Here is a 23,327-nt window from a genome sequence, read left to right as displayed (position 1 = left end):
AAAGTGGACCAACTGAAATAAAGAAGCATCAGTGGGCTTTGGATTTTTGATTGCTGCATCTGAACATAAATGGATTCTGGTTTATAAGTTTGTTAGTACAATGATGATCTGGTAAGATTTAACTGTGTTATTTATGTACTTAGAACTGATTATAGCATCATAGAATCAATGAACTGTAGAGTTGGGGGTACCCCAAGGGTTATCTATTCCAGCCCCCTGCAATGCAGGAATCTCAATTAAATCATCCATGACAGGTGGCCATCCAACCTCTGCTTAAAAACCTCCAAGGAAGGGAAGTCTACCACCTCATGGGAATCTGTCCCACTGCCAAACAGGCTTCACCATCTGTAAGTTCTTCCTGATGTTTGACTGGAATCCCCTTGAAGCCATTGCTTTGTGTCCTCACCTCCAGAGCAGGAAAAAACAAGCTTGCTTCATCCTCCATGTGACAGCCCTTTAGCTATTTGAAGATGGCTATCATTTCTCCACTCAGACTCCTTTTTACCAGACTGTACATATCCATTTCTCTCAACCGTTCCTCATAAGGCTTGGTTTCCAGACCCTAGATTACAAATGAATGTTTTGGAAACTGCTTGGAAGGAATCTAGGAAAATCTTTAGTAAAAGAAAGTGGTAAATAAATCTTTGATTTTTTTTTTATGGTGGCTTTCAAACAGGTTAGCAGTCACTTTGATGTGATTCCCATCAGACAGTTTTTGAGACAGCTGTGTAGTTGGGGGCAGTCTGTAAGGTATCAGTTTCAGAGGATGCATGACTGCCCCTTGAGATCTGCTACGTGGTGGATTTGGCTGTCTGTTCTGTTATGATTTCAAATCTATGCTCATCTTGTATATTTGCAGATAATTATGAAATGCCTTTAAACCTTCCATTACCTCCTTCCATTGGAAAACAAACCCAGGTAAGTTGCTGGAACTTCTCACCACTTGGAACAGTGGCACAAGCATAACAATGTTTACATAGAAAGGTATTGGATACAAAGAGTAAAACTAAGAAAATAAGATTGTGCCCAATAGGAATACCACAGTCTCTCTTTTTGTCTGACTTCTGCCATTTTGATTTCCCAATGTAAAGCCAATAGGAGGACCAAAGCTTCAGTTTTCTGAATATTGCTTTGGATTAGGGGTCCCCTCGCACCCTCAAATAATCCAAACCAAACAGGGACCAAATCTGAAGCTCCAAATATGACCCCAAAGTGCAGCTGGGGGTGGTGGACTCACACCATCCTAGTTTTTCTTCCTTATCAGAAGTAGCAGTGATCTGACAATGCCTACGCACTAAACAGCTGCTAGTGCTAGCAAAACATACGGCACTTCTTTTACTTACTATAAACAACAGATCTACAAGGGCTTGGCTCATTTTATCTTTTAAACCTCCTATGTTCATAATGATGCAGGATCTTGGCAGTGGAAGACAAGGCAATTAAAGCAAGACAAATGTTTTTTTAACACATTTTAATAAGTTAGCAGTGTTTTTATTGTACTCATTTATGCTCTTTCCATGCCAAGCACTCACGTATGTTCTCCCTTTGTAAGATGCCTTTAATGCTTCCAGTCAGCCTTCTAAGTTGAAACTCCATACATTTTCTTTATAAGCTACCTTTACATTTCTACAATATTGACCTCAGGTGTAGACCAGTCCTCAATGGAATATAAATCAGTAGTGAATACCAACGTTTAGTTTAGGAAAGAGCTCTAAAGAGCAGCAGACAATGTTAGCTTTGTCACAAAGTTTGGTATTCCAACAAAGTTGGCTGAAGATGCCATGTCTGAACCTGAGATGCTTAATCTCCTTGGAACCATAAGTGCTCAGCTGGGCCTCTGAAAGTGTGGGCTCAGATTGCAAGCACATCCCAGGATCAGCACAACGATGGATAAAGCATCTCTGATACCCTGTGGCCAAAATAACAAAAGATGTAAAAGAAAAAGGCATGAACCACTGGTCTCCTGGTAGCTGGCGAAAAGAGTACAAGAGGTAGGACAAAAGACAGCAAGAACTCTTAATCTATCTCAATGAGGAATCTAATGCTACCATAAAATCATTTCCTAGACTGGCCATCTAACAGCCAGAGAACCTATTCCTGGTAACTATAGCCCTGCAGAATATGGGTTACTGTATGAGTGTGTATGAGTGTGTCAGGGTAAGTACACCAGTGCACTAAGGTGTGTATGAGAGCTCTCGCACTTTTTTTTCTGACTGTATTCAATAAATGTGGTGTTCTGCTTGTTCTTCTATATAAGTGTCTCCCTGAATTATTTGAGGTTGAGTATAAATTGACTGCATGCCCAACCTACTGTTACATCAATACAATTCTTATACACATATGAAAAAGCCATATGTATTATAAATGAGCCTTGGGAAATGTGTTTTCCAAATGGTACCGCATGATGTCGCCAGACACACACCGATTCAAGCCAATAGCCCAAGCTGGTTTCAACTTTGGAAGTTTTGGGGATGAATGCCTTTTTAATGATTGAATATTCAAGTGCTTAGATGTGCTTAGAGTAACCAGCTGTGAAGAATTACTTCAGGAAAGATGTATATGAAGACAAGATAGCATCTCCCTTTGGTCTCCACTGAGCAAGATTGAGCAAGTCTTCATCCCTCCCACCTGCATAATTCTCACTAAAGTAGGAAATGATTCTGACTGGCAATCTGCTAATAGGTCTGGTTTCTGGGTTGTTGTTTTTAAGGCCTATATATTCAAGGAAGGAAACTTTCAACCATTATCTCCTTCTTCCCAACTCCTTGCTTAAGTTGACATTTTAATTACAGCCTTGCTATGGCCACAGCTGGAGAGTCCAAGAAGGACAGACAACTTTAAATATATATTTTTACACAGGCTTCAGAAATATTAAGAAGCAAAGTTTAGTTTCCACTTCCAGAAAAACAATTCCAAATACGTGCTTTCAATTTTAACAGCGTCTTCTGTTTTTATAAATAGTGAATACTGTTTATATACATTTACATACTGCTCTACATTTAAAAATGTCAAAAAGTGTACAGAAATAGTAAAACCATACAATGAAAACAGTGTAAGCAATAATACATGATTTAGGATAGTATAAAATCCACAGTAATACAGTGACCACAGTCACTGGCCATATGCACAAAACAATGTCAACTGCCAGGAATATCGAACAAATAACAAACTTGAGTTCTTTTAACATTTTGGTCAAACCCACCAGCACTTCATTCGCCAGGCTCAATATCAGCACACAGTGTGGCTGGGCAAAAATGCCAGTGTGCTGAGGCCCTGGTCAAGGTGACACAAGCCTCTTTAAAATTTGTCCAAAAATAAAAATTAAAAAGAGGGTAAAGTAACCAGTGCTGAGAAGCTTCCATTTAAATTTCCTTGCAAGGTGTACTGGCCTTGCCACTAATGCAGCACCAATGCTGAGCAGTGCTTTGTCAAAACCAACTGTGTGTTGGAGAGATTCAGATAATTGCTCAGTGCAGGTATCTGCTCCTCTCAGGATCTCTGGAATCTATTTTTGCTATATAATAAATCCTCCTGCTGCTCATTTAGCCTTCAGCAGCCCAGCCAGGGAAGAGCTCATTCTACAGCCATTTGAACTTTCATCCTGTATTTTTTGTTCTGCTGCAATCAGTTTATGTTGCAGAAGTCTTTCTCTGGTATTGCCATCTCCTGGCAAATGGAAGGGGAAGAAATGGAGGCAGTGAGAGATTTTACTTTCTTGGGCTCCATGATCACTGCAGATGGTGACAGCAGCCACAAAATTAAAAGACACCTGCTTCTTGGGAGAAAAGCAATGACAAACCTAAACAGCAACTTAAAAAGCAGAGACATCACCTTGCCAACAAAGGTCCGTATAGTTAAAGCTATGGTTTTCCCAGTAGTGATGTATGGAAGTGAGAGCTGGACCATAAAGAAGGCTGATCGCCGAAGAATTGATGCTTTTGAATTATGGTGCTGGAGGAGACTCTTGAGAGTCCCATGGACTGCAAGAAGATCAAACCTCTCCATTCTTAAGGAAATCAGCCCTGAGTGCTCACTGGAGGGACAGATCCTGAAGCTGAGGCTCCAATATTTTGGCCACCTCATGAGAAGAGAAGACTCCCTGGAAAAGACCCTGATGTTGGGAAAGATGGAGGGCACAAGGAGAAGGGGACGACAGAGGACGAGATGGTTGTATAGTGTTCTCGAAGCTGCCAGCATGAGTTTGACCAAACTGCGGGAGGCAGTGGAAGACAGAAGTGCCTGGCGTGCTCTGGTCCATGGGGTCACGAAGAGTCGGACACGACTAAACAACAACAATGCAAAAATATGTGTATTTTCTTTTTACACATATCATAGTGAATGATAGCTATGCTTATATCAGTCTTCAGTGGATGTTTACATTCATTTTGTGCTGAATAATGGATTTCCAGAGGAGCAGCCCTATTAAGTCTTTTGTGGGGGGGGGGGGGACAAGCATTGTAGCATCTTAAAGACAAAGCTAATGAGTAGCTAACTTCCCATCATAAACCCATATTGATTTTACAGTTCCGTAAAAAATCAATCCAGCTAATTAACCTCCCTCAAGCATCTGGGAAAGATCGTTTTAATACCCTCTTGATATACTGAATTGTATAAATTCCAGGGGGAATATGAAAACATGTTATAGACACTCTTAGTTCTACTTAGATAAGCCCTTTTTTGCACTGCAGTATTTTATTTCATAACTGAGCGTTTTATATAGAAAGTGGTGCTCTGTGCATCTGCTGAAATAACACTCAATTTATGTTTTAAATTGTTTATAGTAAACATGATTTTGTGCTTGACAGCTCAAAGTCTTCAGACTTTAACTGAGGAGCACAGATTGAAGCACACGGTCAACAAAAGAGACCACTTATTTCAACGTGAGAAAAACAATGATCAATAGTGCATTCTGTTGGTGCTTAAAATTCACAGCAGGAAGCATATTAAAGCTGCAATCCTAATCCCATTTCCCTGGGAGCATTAGGATACTGACAGATTGATTTCCAGTCCTTTTACTATTAACTTCTAGCATGGAATTTGCCCTCCCCCCTTTTTTAAAAAACCTATTTGTAAACATCCAGTAACGGGAAATACTATCATTCTGATGCAACACATTTTTCTATTTAGTTGATCTTTCAACTGATACTCTTAGAACTGTGCAAAGCAATATGTAGTTAGACCTCACAGTGCCCTCCTCTAGGAAACTGAAAAACCATGGTTTCCATAAACGGAACCCATAAAAAGTATACTGTGGGTGCAAGTTAAAGATAAGCCAACATTCTCAGCCAAAATAATAATCTTATAAGCTTTTGTCAAAGAACAGGGATAGTACCACAGGCACATGCAGATTTTATCAAGCAGTTTTTTAAAAAATAATGTAGAATCACTAATGTACACAAAAAACATAAGCGAACAATCCGCATCATTGCACTTCTGTGAGGCAAATTTCCTATTTGGCGACTATTTGTTACTGTTCCTGCAAATATGGCAAGCCTGTCCATATTCTAAGCCTTAATTGCAAGCATCTCAACTGATAATACTGAAAGGATGATAAGATGCAGAAACTGAGAGTCTCCCATAGCATTCATAGCTACTCAGATTCTCCTGCAATTCTGACAATGTCACCAGTCTGTAACTACTAATTGCACAGGTAAAATACCACACACAGATACATCCAACCAACTCACTTTTGCAGACAATGCTCAGTGAGTGGTGAAAGGACAGGGGAAAGCAGCCTTTCCCTCTGTAATCCCCATCTACTCTAGTCCCATGGTAAGAGTACTGGAATGAAAAGAAATGGTTTTCTAGGCAGCAGAGCGGGGGTCATGTCCCTATCCACATAAATCACTATGTTTTTCTCAGTATAAGTGTTTGCTGCAGTGACGCAAGCACACAGTATGTGCGCCTTTTTTAAGAGGTACCTAAATGCAGCTCTGAAAACACTGTTCCACTTTTGAATGGGCACATAATTCCTGTCATGGCATGTATTGAAACTGCTGGGCAAGGACAAGTGAATTCATCTCAGAGCTGTGATGCAAATCCAGATCTTCAAGTTTAGTGCTCAAACAGGTGTCACCACTCACAGTTGCTTAGGCAATCTCTGCCGTGAATAAAATTTTAAAGCATGATGTGGAATGATAATAGCTGCTCCATAATATGGCCAGTGAGTGATCCAGTCCTGCAAATTATACCTAGAAATGTGGGAAATACTGATGTCTTGAGGGTGCCCTTTTTGGAGAAATCCACATTTTCAAAGAGAATTCTAGAAGTTGGATCATATGTAATATGACCCCATGGGGAAGATCCTTGTTCAGTTTTAGACACTTTAAAAATGTGGTGCATAATCAGATAAATGGAAATAGTCCACTTTTAATGCATATACAGTAGAAATTACCAGCATTTGAAAATGCATCAAATGCACAGTGTTTTGAAGGACTGTTATTTGAATTAAAGAGTAATGGGGGTGGGAAACTATTATGAATAAAAGTTGGGCTTAAGAGCATGATGAAGCGAGAGAGGTGACAGTATATAATCATTTTAAAAGGCAACAGCATTAAAATGTCTTCATAAATTAAATGTCACATTGTATTTGTAATCACAACTTTGCTAAAAAAATATTGGCCTTGTACACTGAATGAGTGCAAAACTAATTACAGGTTATTTTGTTGTACTATTTGATTATTTGGCCAATAATTTGAAGGCAACAGAACATTTTATATAAAGGAAAACAGACTTCCTTTAGCAAAACTGCATGCAGTTATAAAAAATATTCCACTATAAGCCAGGTTTTGGAGAAACTGGCTTGTACTCAACTAACTTTTATTCAGAGTAGACCCACTGAAATCAATGGGCATGACAAACCTAGGTCAATTAATTTCAGTGGGTCTACCCTGAGAATGTTAGTTAAATACGACCCTATCTCTAAAAAAGAACACTAGTAACAGGTAACAAAACAGAGCATGAAACTACTGCACTGCTGTGAAGATCCTTCAATTTTAGGCAAAATCAAATAGTGCAATTTGTTTACAATTGTCTGTTTCAAATGCACGCAAATAATCCTCAAATACCATTGGTGAGGATGCCATCTTCAAGGTTAACTAAGCGAAAGCAATTTGCCTTGCAATTAAGCAGATTGTTGTTCTTAGATTGGAGAAGAACAGATAGAAAAGAAAAGAAAGAGCTTCCACATCAGTCTCCAGGAAGCATAACAAAGGAACGGAAGAAGGAACTGAAGAAAAGAAGAAAATGCTGCACCATCACGTAGTCCAGTAGGAGTAAACACCTATACTGTGCTAATTTTCAAAAGGTCGGTGAATAGGCTAGATTAGTTCTTAGCTCAGTGTCAGGCCCAGACTAGTGCCATGAAAAGGCACACACCAAATCCAGACTTAGAGGGCTCATGGTTAGCTCAGTTGGTTACAGAATGGTGCTGATAATGGCAAGGTTGCAGGTTCGATCCCCATACGGGACAGCTGCATATTCCTGCATTGCAGGGGGTTGGACTAGATGATCCTCAGGGTCTCTTCCAACTCTAGGATTCTGTGATTCTATGGTCCCTGAGATCAGCAGCTTGAGCTGACAACTGAAGGAGCCAAAGCCTGCTTTGTTGACTATTTACATGAAGCCTTCAGACTGGCCAGGCCTAGAATATGATGCAAGAATTCTCAAGTACCAAGGATCCAGTGAGATGTCCATAATGCTAGTGTCCCAGTGAAGCATGCCCATTGAGTTCAGAGGTAAACAAAGCAAGGTGCCTTCTGGAATTCCTTTTGGCAAAGGACTGATCACAGAGTTTTACTTCAATGTTCCCTTCGCTGAATGCTTCTCTTCTGTTCTCCCCCGAGGAATTGGGTTGTCTCCTGCAGCCTTCATCCTTCTGCTGCTTCATTGTAATCCCTAAGTTTCCACGTCGCCTGGATGGGGACAGGTTTTCCTTTATAATGCAAAAGCAAAGGGCAGCGAGGAAGTTTTTCTTGAAGTTCTCATTCATAAAGGCGTACACAATGGGGTTGCAAATGGAATTGGAAAATCCAATGATCTGAACTATGCCAAAGATCATCTTAATGGTGACGTCATCATACTCCCTTTCAAAATTACCTGGAGAGAAGAAAACACCCATTAATAACTGGTTTCGTGTTGGTAAGCATTACATGGTAATTTGATGATACAGTACATTAAGTGCTAAGATGCGAACTTGCCTCAGATGAGGCATAAGTCTGATGTGAGAATGCCCCCACCTTGGAGATATTCAGGTTGGCTCTGCGGGTGGCGCTGTGGGTTAAGCCACAGAGCCTAGGATTTGCCAATCAGAAGGTTGGCGGTTCGACTCCCCGCAACAGGGTGAGCTCCCGTTGCTTGGTCCCTGCTCCTGCCCACCTAGCAGTTCGAAAGCACGTCAAAGTGCAAGTAGATAAATAGGTACCGCTCCGGCAGGAAGGTAAACGGCGTTTCCGGGCGCTGCTCTGGTTCGCCAGAAGCGGCTTAGTCATGCTGGCCACATGACCCAGAAGGTGTACGCTGGCTCCCTCGGCCAATAAAGTGAGATGAGCGCTGCAACGCCAGAGTCAGCCACAACTGGACCTAATGGTCAGGGGTCCCTTTACCTTTACTTTTACCTGAATCCAAGGCAACTTTGGTCTGAGGGAAAATGAGCCAGTTTCAAGTCTTCAGACCAACCCTCAAGCCTCAAAAGAGAGGCTTTGGGGACCTCTTGCCAAAAATCCCAATCAGTTCTGAATTATGGAACATTTGACAACTGAGAACGTCTATAGATGACTCTACAATGAAGCCCCATACCATCGCACCCTGGCATTCACTTAACTTGTATTCCATAAGAGTATATAATGTTTTTCACTTCAAAATCAATAGCAATAGCATAAAAAACCTTCAAACATCTATATTTCACAATTTCAAATCAAGTGCCATAATTCTTGACAACAATGAACTGCCACGGTTTGTGCATTTACTTCAAGGACGAAGTTTAGCTGAGAGAGTGAACTATAATTCAAGATGGGGGGGAGAGAAAGCCATTAAAGAAGCAATTCAGGTACCTGGAATAAAAAGAGATGGCTGATATAAAAAACCTACAAAGGAAAGAAAGGTGTAGGAAGGAGACTAAATGAAACACAAAAAAAGCAAAGAGTCGCTACCTCAAAATGGTACTGGATAGCTGAATTTTATAAATGGTAAAATGTATTAAGGCATCTTTTTTTAAACCAAACTCAGCCAGATGGGCGGGGTATAAATAATAAACTATTATTATAATTATTATTCCGATTATGATAGATTAATTCTTTCTTTTCAGTGTCCCTGCAGACCTGTAGTTCGCAACGTGGGGCACATGCCCTAAAGGGAGGCAATTTGATTTTTAAGGGGGGCAATTCAAAAATGAGTTATTAACAGTTAACGGCCTTTTAGGCTTCCTCCCCGTGAATAGGAGTTCATTTTTTGAATAATAAGAATTATATGTCATGGGCGGGGGCATCAGGATTTTAGAGATGCTTAGGTGGGGCATGGCCGAAAAAGGTTGGGAACCACTGCTATAGACCTTTAGTGAAATACAGTGGTACCTCGGGTTAAGAACTTAATTCGTTCTGGAGGTCCGTTCTTAACCTGAAACTGTTCTTAACCTGAAGCACCACTTTAGCTAATGGGGCCTCCTGCTGCCGCTGCATGATTTCTGTTCTCATCCTGAAGCAAAGTTCTTAACCTGAGGTAATATTTCTGGGTTAGCGGAGTCTGTAACCTGAAGCATATGTAACTTGAAGCGTATGTAACCTGAAGTACCACTGTATATATGTGCTGGGCATTTTATATGGTCATGCCATAAAAACTTTGAGTTTTGTGGGGTTTTACTGGCCACCTTGATCACAAAACCAACTACTACAATTTCAAAAGAAAAAGCTACTCACTGTATTCTATCATCATGTGCATTACATGAAAAGGAGCCCAGCAGATGGTGAATAAAACCACAACTGTTACCATCATGATGATTGCTCGCTTCTTCTTCCTGAAAAAGGAAAGAGAGCTTGTACTGCAAATTTCTGCGCAGATACATAGATGACTCCTGGTGATTTGGGGGGGGGGCATGCAGGTGATAGGGAAGGACCAGAGCTCCGTAGTAAATCACATGCTTTCTCTACAGAAGGCTCCAGGTTGACATCTCCAGCTAAACGTTCTTAGGCAGTAGGTGCTGGGGAAGACCTCTGCCTGCAGCTAAGGGTGGAAGGATCTGTCACTTTCAGTCCTCTCAGTTTCCCATTTTCCCAATCTTAAATTCAGTTCTCCACCTTTCTGCAGCGATTTGTGATTTTAAAACAACAACAACACTGAAATTATTCAGCATTTCTCCTAATATGAACCTTTTTTTGGTATGCAGCTTTGACCAATGTACACAGTTCTGCAAACAAGTTCATAGAATCAGAACTGGAAGGGATCCTGAGGATCATCTAGTGAACCCACAGCAATGCAGGAAGACGCAACTGTCTCATATGGGAATCGAACCTGCAACCTCACCAGTATTAGCACCATGCCCTAACCAAATGAGCTATCCAGTTCATCTGATATAAAGCATTTTTCTTTATTTTCTCACATACTGTATATATGAGTGTGAGAACCCAGCAGATAATGCAATATAAAAGGGACTGTGAGCTTTAGAACCACGAAAACAATGCAATAATCCCCACACCTGATTCCACCCTTGGTGGAAACTGAATCAACATTGGCACAGGAAGAAACTGCAGCATAGACTCTTCCCATGTTACCCAAGTGAAATGAGCTGTACTGAAGTGGCTCCCACGTCAAAAATGCTTTTTAAAAAGTGGGGCTAAGTGCTATAGAAATAATAAAATGATTACCTGTGCTGAGATTGATTTATTTTTAGCCATTAATTTCTAAAAACCCTAAAACCTGTTGTTAGGACTTTGTTTTGTTGGTAATTTTTCACAGCTGCGGGGTAACATTCATGCAAGTGTTGGGGGGAGAAGTTAACGGAGAAGGGCTGGATCTGCCCTTGTTTGTTTGTTTGCTTAAAATATTTTAAAATCGCCTTTCCTCCAAAGGCGCTTGGGATTTTGAAGAACAAACATACAGACTTCATCATCATAAATAATACGTCATGATATAAATAAACACAAATAGTAAAAGCATAATGCTAAGATTAATAATTAACAACTCATTAAAACACATTCAAATACTGCTGCTGAGGACTGAACTTTGGTTGCCAAGTTGCTAGGTTTATCTTTTGATCTCAACATCTGGATCTTCATTCTGAATGGGGTAAAAAGGTAACATATCTCCCCCACCATGTGAGAATGATATAATCCAGGGGTGTATGTAAAATAGAAAAGGGGGGGGGGGGCAGAGTGGGAGAGATGAGCCAAACATTTCTGATCCTTCATAACAAACATTTGTTTGTAACATGTAATTTGGGCCTGAATTATAACTTGTCTGGTAGATAACCTCTGTCTACAGGTGATCATTGACACTCTCAAAGAATTCAAGAAAGCTGGGGAGTCAAGTATTTCCTTTATAGACTCCAATAAAATAAAGTTACATACATTTTGGAGTTTAATACTGAATGCTAAAGGCCGACTATACAAACCTTGCTATTTTGGACATCTCGTTCCCATGAATAGTTTGCAGAACAGAAGCATCTCCAACTCTTTTCTTAATCCAAAGCTCATAACCAATCTTGCTGTAGAGCAAGAGCATCAGGATCATTGGGAGCAGGAAGAGAATAGCCAAAATGAAAGTAGCATATATCTTCTGGTGGACAGGACTGGCCCATTCTTCCAGGCAGCAAACATACACTTTATCGTAAAGGAAGTCATATTTGTTCTGAAACAAATTAAGGTGAAGTCACACTCAGTACAGAAAAGAGAACTTACTCCTAGCCAATTGGCAAGGAAAGGAAAAGGTGCATATTTTTCATCAAATATGAGCAGAGGTTTAAGTGCTGGCTGTGCAAAACCTGTACGGATTGGCTTGCCCTGACTCAGGGGTGGCCACTGGGTCATTTAGGCTAGCACTTTAGGATATCAAGCAGAGAGGTCTTTCCCAACCTTATTTGCCGAGCAATGACCAAAACTGGGACATTTTGTACACAAAACTGTTCTACCACAGAGCAATGTGCAACCCACACAGCAGACATGCATTTCTGATCAAACCAATTGAGCTAAATCAGGGATGGGTTGTACAACTATTTTAAACGCAACCATATTTAAAATACAGCAATCAAATATATGAATATCTGTTTGCAGGCTCCTCGACACAGCGGAAGGATGAGCAGTACGTGCCACATACTTTACTTTACTTTATTTACACCTCAATGCTGAGAGAATACAAACATGCATCTTGCCTCTGCGAGAGCAGAGAAGCAACTCCTCTCTCCTCGGAAACACCGAGAGAACAGTGAAAAACAGGAAACCAGTGTACGTCACATCCAGTCTCCTATTCCCGTGGGAAACCCAACAGCAACTCTGACTGTGGAATGTAAACAATGCCTTGTGACTAGCATTTCGCTGCACAGTGAAGAAAGCAGAAACCAACATATCTGCCCTCTGTTTGCTGTAGGATAAAACAGCAAGGTCCATGAAACAACAAGGAAAGCCATGGCAAAACACAAGGTACACATTAAAAAGGAACAGCATGAACACTCCCTGAATTTATAATCTAGGGCCAGAAGCAGTAAACTACGGTACTACAGAAAGACTTAAACCAAGTGTCTGACCCAGACACAATGGCAGGTCAGTGAAAAATTATTTTTAAAGTTCATCGCACAAGCTGCTTTGTAAATACAGTGGTACCTCTGGTTAAGAACTTAATTCATTCCGGAGGTCCGTTCTTAACCTGAAACTGTTCTTAACCTGAGGTACCACTTTAGCTAATGGGGCCTCCTGCTGCTGCCGTGCCGCCACCATGCAATTTCTGTTCTCATCCTGAAGTAAAGTTCTTAACCTGAGGTACTACTTCCAGGTTAGTGGAGTCTGTAACCTGAAGCGTTTGTAACCCAAGGTACCACTGTATATATTTTCTGCTCTAACAATAAGGACAGACTATCACCCTATTTAGAAGAAGAAGAAGAAGAAGAAGAGGAGGAGGAGGAGGAGGAGGAGGAGCAGCAGGAGTTTGGATTTGATATCCCGCTTTATCACTACCCGAAGGAGTCTCAAAGCGGCTAACATTCTCCTTTCCCTTCCTCCTCCACAACAAACACTCTGTGGCGTGAGTGGGGCTGAGAGACTTCAGAGAAGTGTGACTGGCCCAAGGTCACCCAGCAGCTGCATGTGGAGGAGCGGAGAGGCGAACCCGGTTCCCCAGATTACGAGACTACCGCTCTTAACCACTACACCATACTGGCTCTATATTTAGGAGTATAATGCACACATAAGACCAATGCTACACACACACACAGCTATACCACGGATACCAGGGAGCAGAGCTGGTCTGTGCATGTGATATCTGGACAGGGCAACTCAGCACAGCTCTGATCTCACATTGGTTTACCATGCAAACAGTACTTCCCAAGAGAGATAACAATTGCTAAAACCAGTTGTTCCTCGACAGAAACAAGCCTTATTTACTTGGGTCCCTACTCATTTCTAAGGTCACTATTTAAATACCTGTGTGACGGAAAAGTTTGTTTCGCTGGGCAGGTTAGGTCCCCTAGTGTTTTCTTTTTCTTTTCCCCTGCCAGCAAACGGTTAACAAATAGCAGCCTCTGATTGGTTGAGGTTCCAGGAGAGGGGGTTGAAAAGGAGAGGATTTGGAGTTTTGGGAGGTTGGGAGATAGGTCAGGAGTCAGGCTGGGAGATAGGGAGTAAGAGAGAGTTGGTTCTGGGTAAAAACATCCACTCTGAGGAATATATCACAAGCTAGAGAAAGAAGTCACTGAGCTTAGGGTGAAGACAGTGTGTGGTGTCCTGTAAGAGTAATAGGCCAGGAACTAACTGGGAGGCTGAGGCTGAGCCAGGAGAAGTAGAAGCTGTGAGGATACAGTCTATGTAGGACTCATTCCAGTCAGGAGGGGAGAGATTCTTCTACAAAAAGAGAAGACTCCCAAACCAGTTAAGAGGGTTGTGGAAAGCCTTTGGGTCTGTTACTTGGAGTACTTCAGGAGTAGGGCTGACTAACAGGTGTGTAACTGACAGGAGGTACTGACAGGTTTAAGAACCAAAGTACTAAGTGGCAACAGTTGTGCAACAACTGAGAAAGAACTGAAGTGAAATAACATTATAATCTGAGGTATCCTATGTTTTACCCACTTTGTGCCATAAACTTCCTTTGTTAAATAAAATCTCTCTCTCTTTTTTGATCAAATCCTGCCTGAGACTCTAAATTATTAAGTTTTCCCTCACACAAGTCCCCCACAAGATAATCTGGGGTAGTTTGTAGGAACTGGTGTTCTGTGAGGTGGGTGCATTATATTTAAGTGAGGGCAGGCCCAACGGTGCCAGGGGGGAAAGTGCCGTTGTGCCGTCACAGCCTGTACTTCTCTTTGTACATTTTTCTACAGCACATAATAGTCATCTCCTGAAGAGTAGCCTTATTCATGCTGAAACTCAATGCAAAACTGACCTATAAAGATATAATTGCATAGTGGAACAGACCATACCTCCAGGCGCTGTACGTGCCACATGGGTGACCCAACGATAGCTGCCAACAGCCAGACTATGCCTGAAAATAATAATAACAATAACAATAACAATAATGATGATGATGATGATGATGTAATTTCTGGTTTTAAAGAGAAAAAACAGGAAATTAGAGCAAGCAATTAGCATTTTTATATTAGTTGGTGATGTGGCCATATGGAGTATTTGGACAAGATATTACAGCAAGCATGAGGAAGGCAGTTAGAATTAGGACTAATTGTGAAATGAATTTTGCCCTGGAGTTGAATTCAGAACAATGAGCTACAAGTTCTTTTGTTTTTGTTTTTAAGAAAGTGTATTTTCAAGGGACACAGGTGACACTGTGTTCTAAACCACTGAGCCTCTTGGGCTTGCTAATCGGAAGGTCAGCTGTTCGAATCCGCACAACAGGGTGAGCTCTCGTTGCTCTGTCCCAGCTCCCACCAACCTAGCAGTTTGAAAGCACACCCGTACAAGTAGATAAATATGTCATGTGGTTTAGTCATGCTGGCCACATGACATGGAAAGCTGTCTGTGGACAAAAGTCAGCTCCCTCGACCTGAAAGTGAGATGAGTGCCACACCCCATAGTTGCCTTTGACTGGACTTAACCATCCAGGGCTCCTTCACCTTTACCTTATATGGAATTTTACATGTCCAAATCACAAAATGGACCAATACTGGGAAGGGAGAAATTTGAAAGTGAATTCAGTGCCATCTCCAGGTTTGCCAGGGGGCTTATGCACTCAGTAGGTGCCCTCTCTGATTAGACTTGCTGCCACTGCCCTTTCAGCTGCCTTCTTTTTCTGGAGCAATCCTCACAACTGCCCAGAGAGAGAACCTAAGAAAAGGAGAGGGCACTTCTCCATCTTCTCACGGTTGTCACAAATCACATGCTCATAGAAGGGTAGTGAACAAGCCACGTTTGCAAAAAGGAGAGCATGGCCAGGAACTGTGGAGTTCAGCATAGGGCTCCTGCAGAGGTGTGCGCATCAGCAGTTACCCAACAATGCCAATGCCTGAGTGAATCTGGGACTCTTCTCCCACCCCAGTCAGTGAGTATTGAGACAGAGTCACATTCAGTTTTGTTCTGAAAGGTATCAGCCCACAAAGCATGCATATGGGCTTCTAGGGTAAATCTCGTGTGTTGGATGCAACAGAGGCTCTCGAGGCATTCTGCCAACTATCTTGTTTCAAAGGATGCACTGTGAGTGCTTTTTCAATAATTCTGCACATATAAAAGTCAGGTCATGAGGGTTTCAGGAAGGAAGAAGTCCTAGTACAGCTCGTGCACAAATAAAACGGATATTTTAATGCATCAACAAAACATTTTTGTCCTCCTACGTGCTTATCACCACCAACAGACAGAGCGGCAGAGAGAGAGGCAGGGAGGGGGAGAGAAAGCAATCTTACATTGGGAATCAAATGGGACTAGGTCATTTTTACAGTGAACATTAGCTGAAGAGGCTGCAAAAATGTAGCTTGTCCAAAGAGGTTTTTTTGCACTGGGCCTGTTTATAAAATATTACCAGAGCTTTAGCAGGGTCCATGTGAAGTTGCATTTCCTCCCATTAGTCTGACTACCCATTACAGGCTGTTCCCTGTTCGTTTTCCTTCAGAGCATTACCTGGGTAGGACACAAGGCAGGACCTTCTCAACAGTAGTGCCATTTTATGGAAGGCCCTTCCATAAGAAAGCCCAGTTGGCTCCCTCTCTCTTGGCTTTCAGTCAAGCAATGAACCCATTTGTTTTTGCATTTCACCATTATCATTGTGTTGTTATTGCTCCAGTTTCTTCTTGGGTTTTTATCAACTTGATTTTTTAAGATTGTGATCTTTTTGTATCTTGTATGCTAAAATTGTTGTAGGCTACCTTAGAAGAACAGTTACTGAAAGGCAGAGTAGACCATATACAAATATATTAAACAACTAGTTCCATTTGATTCTGTATGTATGTTTGGAGTGAGGGAGGGGTTTTAATCTGAATGCATACAAAGTGGGTTTTTCTTTAATATTCTTTAAAAAAACTAATTTTCTCTGATAGCAGCTGCATCCCTCCAGATGTTGTTGAACTGCAACTCAAATCAGTTGCAACCCGCATGGCCAAAGGTCAGGTCCAACATCTGGAGATCCCCAGGTTCCTCACCACTGCTCTATAGCGGACATATCAAAAGTGAGAAATCACTAGCAACATGCTATGTCGTGCAATACCAAAGTTGCCCAAGACCTTACCAAGCATTGTGTATGCTCTTCGGTTGGTGTACTGCCATTTCATCTTAAGAGGGTGGACGATCCCGTTATGCCTTTCTACTGCAATGCAGGTCATTGTAAGAATCTCGGTAACTATTGCAGTGGATTGAACAAAAGGCACCATCTTGCAAGCAAAAGCACCTAATAAAGGATTGAAACAAACAAAGCAAGTCATCAACAGGGTCTCATTATCTATACTATACCACAGAACAAAATACACCAATGGAGGCAACATACATATTTTCATTCAGTGCCTTGTGCCCAGAAGGATATTTTGTAACCCGAAGTGCCCTGAGAGGATCTATTAGAGTACAGTGGTACCTCAGGTTACATATGCTTCAGGTTACATACGCTTCAAGTTACAGACTCCGCTAACCCAGAAATAATGCTTCAGGTTAAGAACTTTGCTTCAGGATGAGAACAGAAATCGTGCTCCTGCGGCGCGGCAGCAGCAGGAGGCCCCATTAGTTAAAGTGGTGCTTCAGGTTAAGAACAGTTTCAGGTTAAGAACGGACCTCCGGAATGAATTAAGTACTTAACCCGAGGTACCACTGTACTGAAATGCTATTATTTAGCATCACAGATAATATGCTGTTGAATAGCAATTTCAGGAGAATATGAGCTAGGGAAGGCTATTGCACTCATGATAGGCATCACATAGGTATATGGTTGGCCAAAGTGGAAATAGAATGCTGGACCACGTGGACCTCTGGCTTTATCTAGCAGGCTTTTTCTTATGAGCTTATAAACCTTATTGTCTTTCTGTTGACTTTCTGCTTGTTTGTTCTTGAAGCAGGTAATGTTTTAGCAATGCAACATGGATTGTGAGTGGAACCAATTCCTAAACCTTGAACTCTGACGATGATGATAACCTTGCTCCACCTTTAGTCATATGCCTCTGCAACTTGGAACGGTCTTCAAAGAGATTTGCTATCAATCATAGTATCTGTAGAACCACACTCCAAAAAATAATTACATCATGGGCCAAACACCTAGCCAAAGAAAAATTACTTTAACCTTTCCCTAAATTGGCTATGGGGAACCCATGACCCTGCAGATTTTTTTGGACCCTACCCCCCATTAGCCTTAGTCAGTATGGCTAATGGCCATGGATGACTTGGCTGGGATGATGGGTGTCTGGAGTTCAGGATCATATGGAGAGTCATTGGTTTCTCATCCTGTATTAAATATTGCTATGGTTGTGGCAGACAGACTGTCACTTGGGAGCTCCATAGGCAGGGGGCCACTACCAAGAATGCCCTTTATTGCGTCATCACCCATCCAGTCCAGCCTCTGTTATGGGCAGAACCTCAGCATGCACAGGCTGGTTGGTAGTGGGCAAGATATGAGTCAAGGTGTAGAGCAGAGTGGTGCCCAAAATTCAGTTCATTATTCAGGCTGCCTCTGAATTCATCTGTGTTGAATTAGGAACAGGGAATCAGGAGTCAACTTGGAATGGAAGAGGTTAAACTCAAATGTAGTTGAAGGACCTAGAAGGAAGAGGAAGAGGGTCTCTGTCTGTATTGAATGATAGTTGGGCTATTTGTGGTTAACTACAAAACTTTCTGTATAGCTGTCCTTCAGAAGCACTTTCAGTCCTGTTTTGAGAGCCATTTCTACTTTAGTCTTGATGGTTAAAAATGGAAATATTCTTTAAAAACATCACGTAAATGTAATCTACCAAAGCTTTATTTGCCTTCCAGAATGCTGGCTCTTCCGTTCTTTTGAAAGCCTTGCTAAATTCCATGAAATATAATTAGCTTACATGAATTAAATACATAAAGCCTTGCCACCTTTATATATTACCCAGAAGAAATTCTAAAAGCTTTAATGCTGTAGCTTTCTTTTCTTTTTTTTGAATACATTTTTATTAAAGTTATACACAAAACAGACATATAATATATATATATATATATATACACACACACACACACACACACACACACACACACATACACAGAAAAGATTACAAAAAAGGGGTCACTACAACAGAGATATACAAGCCAACTTTTTCCTTTTTCCAACTATACAAAGAAAATAGTTTAGCTACATCATGGGGGGAAGAAAAAAAAAACACACCCTGAACTCCCTTCCACCCTTTTGGTAAGTATCGAATATCTACTTCCATTACGTATTTGATTTTTAATCTATAATCCTAAATTCACTCGCTGGTAGTATTGTTCTAACCCCGCCAGTTCACATTAGACATTTATTCCAATATAGTTCCAGTATTTACTCCAGTTTTTCAGAAATTTCTGTTCATCTTGATCTCTTATTTTACCTGTTAATTTATCAAGCTCAGCATAATTTACCATTTTAATCTGCCAGTCATTTATGCTGGGGATGGTTTCCACTTTCCAGTATTGTGCCAACATAATTCTCGCTGCTGTGGTGGCATAGAGGAATATCGTCTTGTCTTCCTTTTTGATTTCTTTGCCCGTCATTCCCAGCAAAAAGGCTTCAGGTCTTTTGGGAAAAGTGTACTTAAGTATTTTTTTAAGCTCATTATAAATTGATTCCCAAAAGCCTTTCACCTTTTTACATGTCCACCATAAATGATATAGGTCACCCTCCACCTCACCACACTTCCAGCATTTCTTATCCTTTAATCTATACATTTTGGCCAATTTCACAGGGGTGTGGTACCACCTATATAACATCTTCCAAACATTTTCTCTCAGTGCCATACATGCTGTAAACTTTATGTTACAATTCCACACTTCCGACCACCTTTCGAAATCGATGTTATAGCCAAAGTCAATTGCCCATTTAATCATTGCCTCCTTCACCTCCTCGTCCTTTGTATACCACTCTAATAGTATATCATAGATTCTGGATAGGGTTTTGTTTTTGCCTTCTACTACTTCTATGTTAAATTTTGATTTTTTATCATCAAAACCCAACTTCTTCTTATCCTCTTTTAACAAATCATTCACCTGGTGGTATTGCAACCAACCAGTGAATAAGCTTTTTATCTCTTCATAAGGTCTGAGTTTGGGCCCTTGGTCTGTTTTTCTTAACATTTCTTCATAGGTGGCGTTTTTCTCCTCCATGTTTGTTTTCTTGACCGTTAAAACCTCTATTGGTGAAATCCACCAGGGAGTCTTTCTTTCAAGGAGGTTTTTATTCCTTTCCCATGCTTGGTATATCGGTCCCCTAAAAATATGGTTTAAAAAGCTCTTGTGGACCTTCACTTTCCCATACCAAAGGTACGAATGCCATCCGTACCAATTATTAAAACCTTCCAGGTCCAATAGGTCTCTATTCTCCAGTTTTATCCAATCTTTTAACCAGAGTATGCAAGCTGCTTCATAGTATAGACTTAGGTCCGGGAGAGAAAAGCCCCCTCTTTCTTTTTTATCTATCAAAATTTTCATTTTTATCCGTGGCCTTTTCCCCTGCCAAATATATTTCGCCAAGGCTCTCTGCCACTCTTTACATTGTTTTAAGCCTTTAAGTATGGGGATAGTTTGAAATAGAAATAGCATTCTAGGCAGAATATTCATTTTAACAACAGCTATCCTCCCCAAAAAGGAGAGTTTCATCCTCCCCCAAATTTCCATGTCTTTCTTTATACTCCTCCAGGTGACATCATAATTATCCTTATATAAATTTATGTTCTTAGCTGTGACCCATATTCCAAGATATTTCACTTTCTTAGCTACCGCAATTTCCGTCCTTCGTTCTAGATCTATCATTTCTTCCTTTGTTAGATTTTTGACCAACATTTTGGTTTTATTTTTATTTACCTTAAGTCCTGCCATGGCTCCAAATTCGTCAATTTTTTGTAAAGCTTCTTTTACGCTATTTTTTGGGTCTTCTAAGGTTAATACGATGTCATCTGCAAAGGCCTTGATTTTATATTCCCTCTTTCCTACCTTGACTCCTTTAACTTCTGTTGCCCCCCTCAGTCTCTCGTTCAGTATTTCTAATACTGTTATAAACAATAGAGGAGACAGGGGGCATTAATGCTGTAGCTTTCAGTCGAAGCATGTTGAATTCATTTTACTAGGTAGAACATGCTCTTCATTGTGCTAAACAATTCCCAGCAACAACTCTCAGTTTAGTTTTTAAAGAGCACATTCTTAGCTTTATTTAGAAAAACATGAAATTCAAAAAGCTTTAATACAAATAAAAGCAGAAAAGTAGGCTTAGAATATTTAGTTACATTGTACTAGGGTAAGGTAGTTTCCACACACAAGAGCTTCAAGGCTACAGTTTTGTGTTTGCATTGAAATCCTAAACACACTTAATAGATTTTACAAAGCCACAGCCAAGAACCCTCAGATGTGGAGTCCTCTTACAATAGTAGCCCCAAGGAGAATGAAACAGATCCACACCATGTTTCTTCCCCGGTGGATACATTGAAAATGAAGCCCCCTGGACCCTGAGGAGGCATGACTGCCGCCAGACTTCAGTGATTAAACTAGACTTTTTGGAGGACCAGGAAACCCCTGAAGAACTTCCCTTATAGAAGCCCTACCCCTTGTAGCCTCACTGCCTAAAAGAAGCCGGCAGCTGCAGAAAAGGGACACCAGCTATTTAACTGGATATACGATGCAGGGGGTGGCTTTCATCTTGACTGCATAGCCCATATTATAATGCTCTGCCAGCCACTCTAAAATGCTGCTGAGAAAACTTCCTTTTTGTGCTCCAACTGCAGGAAGCAAACTGTGGCTGTAACCAGACCCTTTGGCCCTTGTCCAAGGTCCTGACAATGCCTTTCCTTAAGCTTGCAATCCAGTCTGGTCCAGAACTCTGGGCCTGCCAATTTCCATCTTGCTCAGGCCATCACCTTCCCTTGGTGATGGATGCCGCCATAGATCAAGACAACAGAAAAAAAAAAGCATGTGGTGCAATGAATACACAGTTCACTTTCTCCCATTTCTACTCTAATGTGACACTCAAAGATCTCCCTTGCATTGAGATGCATGAACTCGAAGATAACATCTGGATCTCTTCCATACATGCGTGGGAAAACCTCAGCTCCACTGTATCTCTAGTTGGCAAACCTACCAATGTTCTTTTACAGGACTTTGCTTTCGTTCCTTTTCTGGGAGCCAAGAGCATTTTGTCAAAACTGGAAAGAAAAAACTCAAGATGGGGTTCATCACATGCTGAAACTGGACTTCAGGTCCACACAAAAGTTTGGTACGCTATTCAGAAATCACACCAACAAGCAGAAACATTAACACAAAGGACCGTGGTGATGTTCAGAATGGACAAATATGGATCTTCTGGCAAGATCCTAAGGGAGGGCAGGTTCCTGGGAAAACTGCTTGCAAGTTGCCGATCTGGGAGGCAAAGTGCAGCATGGTGAGAAGAATCTTCAGCTGCTTGGCTATGCAACCTCACTGTTTTGCCAGCAGGGCAGAAGAAAGCAAGTGCAGGGTAGACTTCTGGGTCGAGAGTGAGCAATAACAAATTCCCAAAGGTGACAGAGTCCAGCTCAGCTGTCTGCCTCCAGACCACTGCCTGCAGGATTGAGCTGAGGGAGTCAAAGGGATTCAAAGAGAGCCATTGAAGGGGTGGACCTCTGGGTCAGACCTTCAACATCAAGCAGTGGGGGAGGGGTGCTTTTGCACACAAAAATGGAATGCTAATTGGGATTCTAAGTGTGCCCTGAGCACTGCACTTGGGAGAATACTGTAGAAGGTGAGCAGGATTCCTTTTTGCATTTTTTATCTCAACTATGCGGATTAGCAGCATGGCGCAATGAGGCTTATGAGCCTGTATTTAGGGCTTTCTTCTCCATCTGGACTACATCAGCTTATTTTAAATTTTTAAACTGTAAACCATTCTAGTATTTTTGCATAAGGAAAATACATAAGGTGAATAAAATAAGTAAACACCACAGCTGAGGATAAGGACACACAAAGGAGAGGAGTGGGGATATGGTTTATTATGATCTAAAGCAAGTGTTTCACAAGGAGGACAAAAATTAACATCCTAATGTTCCTCTTCCTCCTCCTCTTTTCAGGTATTTACATAAATTGTAATTTTTTTTTATTTCTTTTCTCTTGATTTTTCTGTTTTATCTTTTGCAAACCACTTTGTAAAAAACCTCAATCAAGTGGTGTGTAAATTTTATGGAAAAATAACTGGTTTCCTTTTTTCTACTGTGCTGAGGTAACAATTCAGTACTACTTTTTTTAATTTAAAAACCCCTCTCTCAGCTTTTATCATTTATCATGCCTCTTCGTTTGGATTGATTACATCCTTTCCCCATTAAAATAAATAATGCAAATGAACTGAGTTTCAGCCTAATTGATATCCCAGGGTTGCAATGAGGATTAAATGAAAGTGAAAACCATGTCTACTGGGGTGAGCTCTTTGGAAAAATTGTGAGATAAGAACAAACAAAACAGAAGAACCCCAGTGATGGATCTAAAAAGCATTCTACTGTCAAAGTGACCAACCAGATGCCTATGGATTTCTGAAAGTAG

The 23,327-nt window shown here is 41.0% G+C and overlaps 1 protein-coding gene and 1 long non-coding RNA gene across 2 annotated transcripts in view; one reads left to right on the top strand and one right to left on the bottom strand.

The window, feature by feature from the left end:
• Positions 1–3,298: 3,298 nt before the first annotated feature.
• LOC309350508 overlaps positions 3,299–23,327 on the top strand; it is a 155,634-nt gene continuing 135,605 nt past the window's right edge. The window contains exon 1 of the long non-coding RNA XR_014160449.1: positions 3,299–4,307. This is a non-coding gene — a long non-coding RNA (uncharacterized lncRNA). The remainder of the gene's footprint in view (positions 4,308–23,327) is intronic.
• Positions 5,060–23,327, bottom strand: part of QRFPR (pyroglutamylated RFamide peptide receptor) — a 32,969-nt gene continuing 14,701 nt past the window's right edge. The window contains exons 2-6 of the mRNA XM_081877043.1: positions 16,864–17,022; positions 14,615–14,676; positions 11,603–11,838; positions 9,912–10,009; positions 5,060–8,097 (exon numbers count right to left, since the gene is read on the bottom strand). Of these exons, the coding sequence (XP_081733169.1) occupies positions 7,700–8,097; positions 9,912–10,009; positions 11,603–11,838; positions 14,615–14,676; positions 16,864–17,022 (953 nt within the window). The 3' untranslated portion in view covers positions 5,060–7,699. The remainder of the gene's footprint in view (positions 8,098–9,911; positions 10,010–11,602; positions 11,839–14,614; positions 14,677–16,863; positions 17,023–23,327) is intronic.

The sequence above is a fragment of the Podarcis erhardii genome (assembly GCF_964252035.2).
Source record: "Podarcis erhardii genome assembly, chromosome: 9".
Lineage (NCBI taxonomy): Eukaryota > Metazoa > Chordata > Lepidosauria > Squamata > Lacertidae > Podarcis > Podarcis erhardii.
Note: the sequence above shows the minus strand (reverse complement) of the source record. Positions and strands in the feature narration are given on the sequence as shown.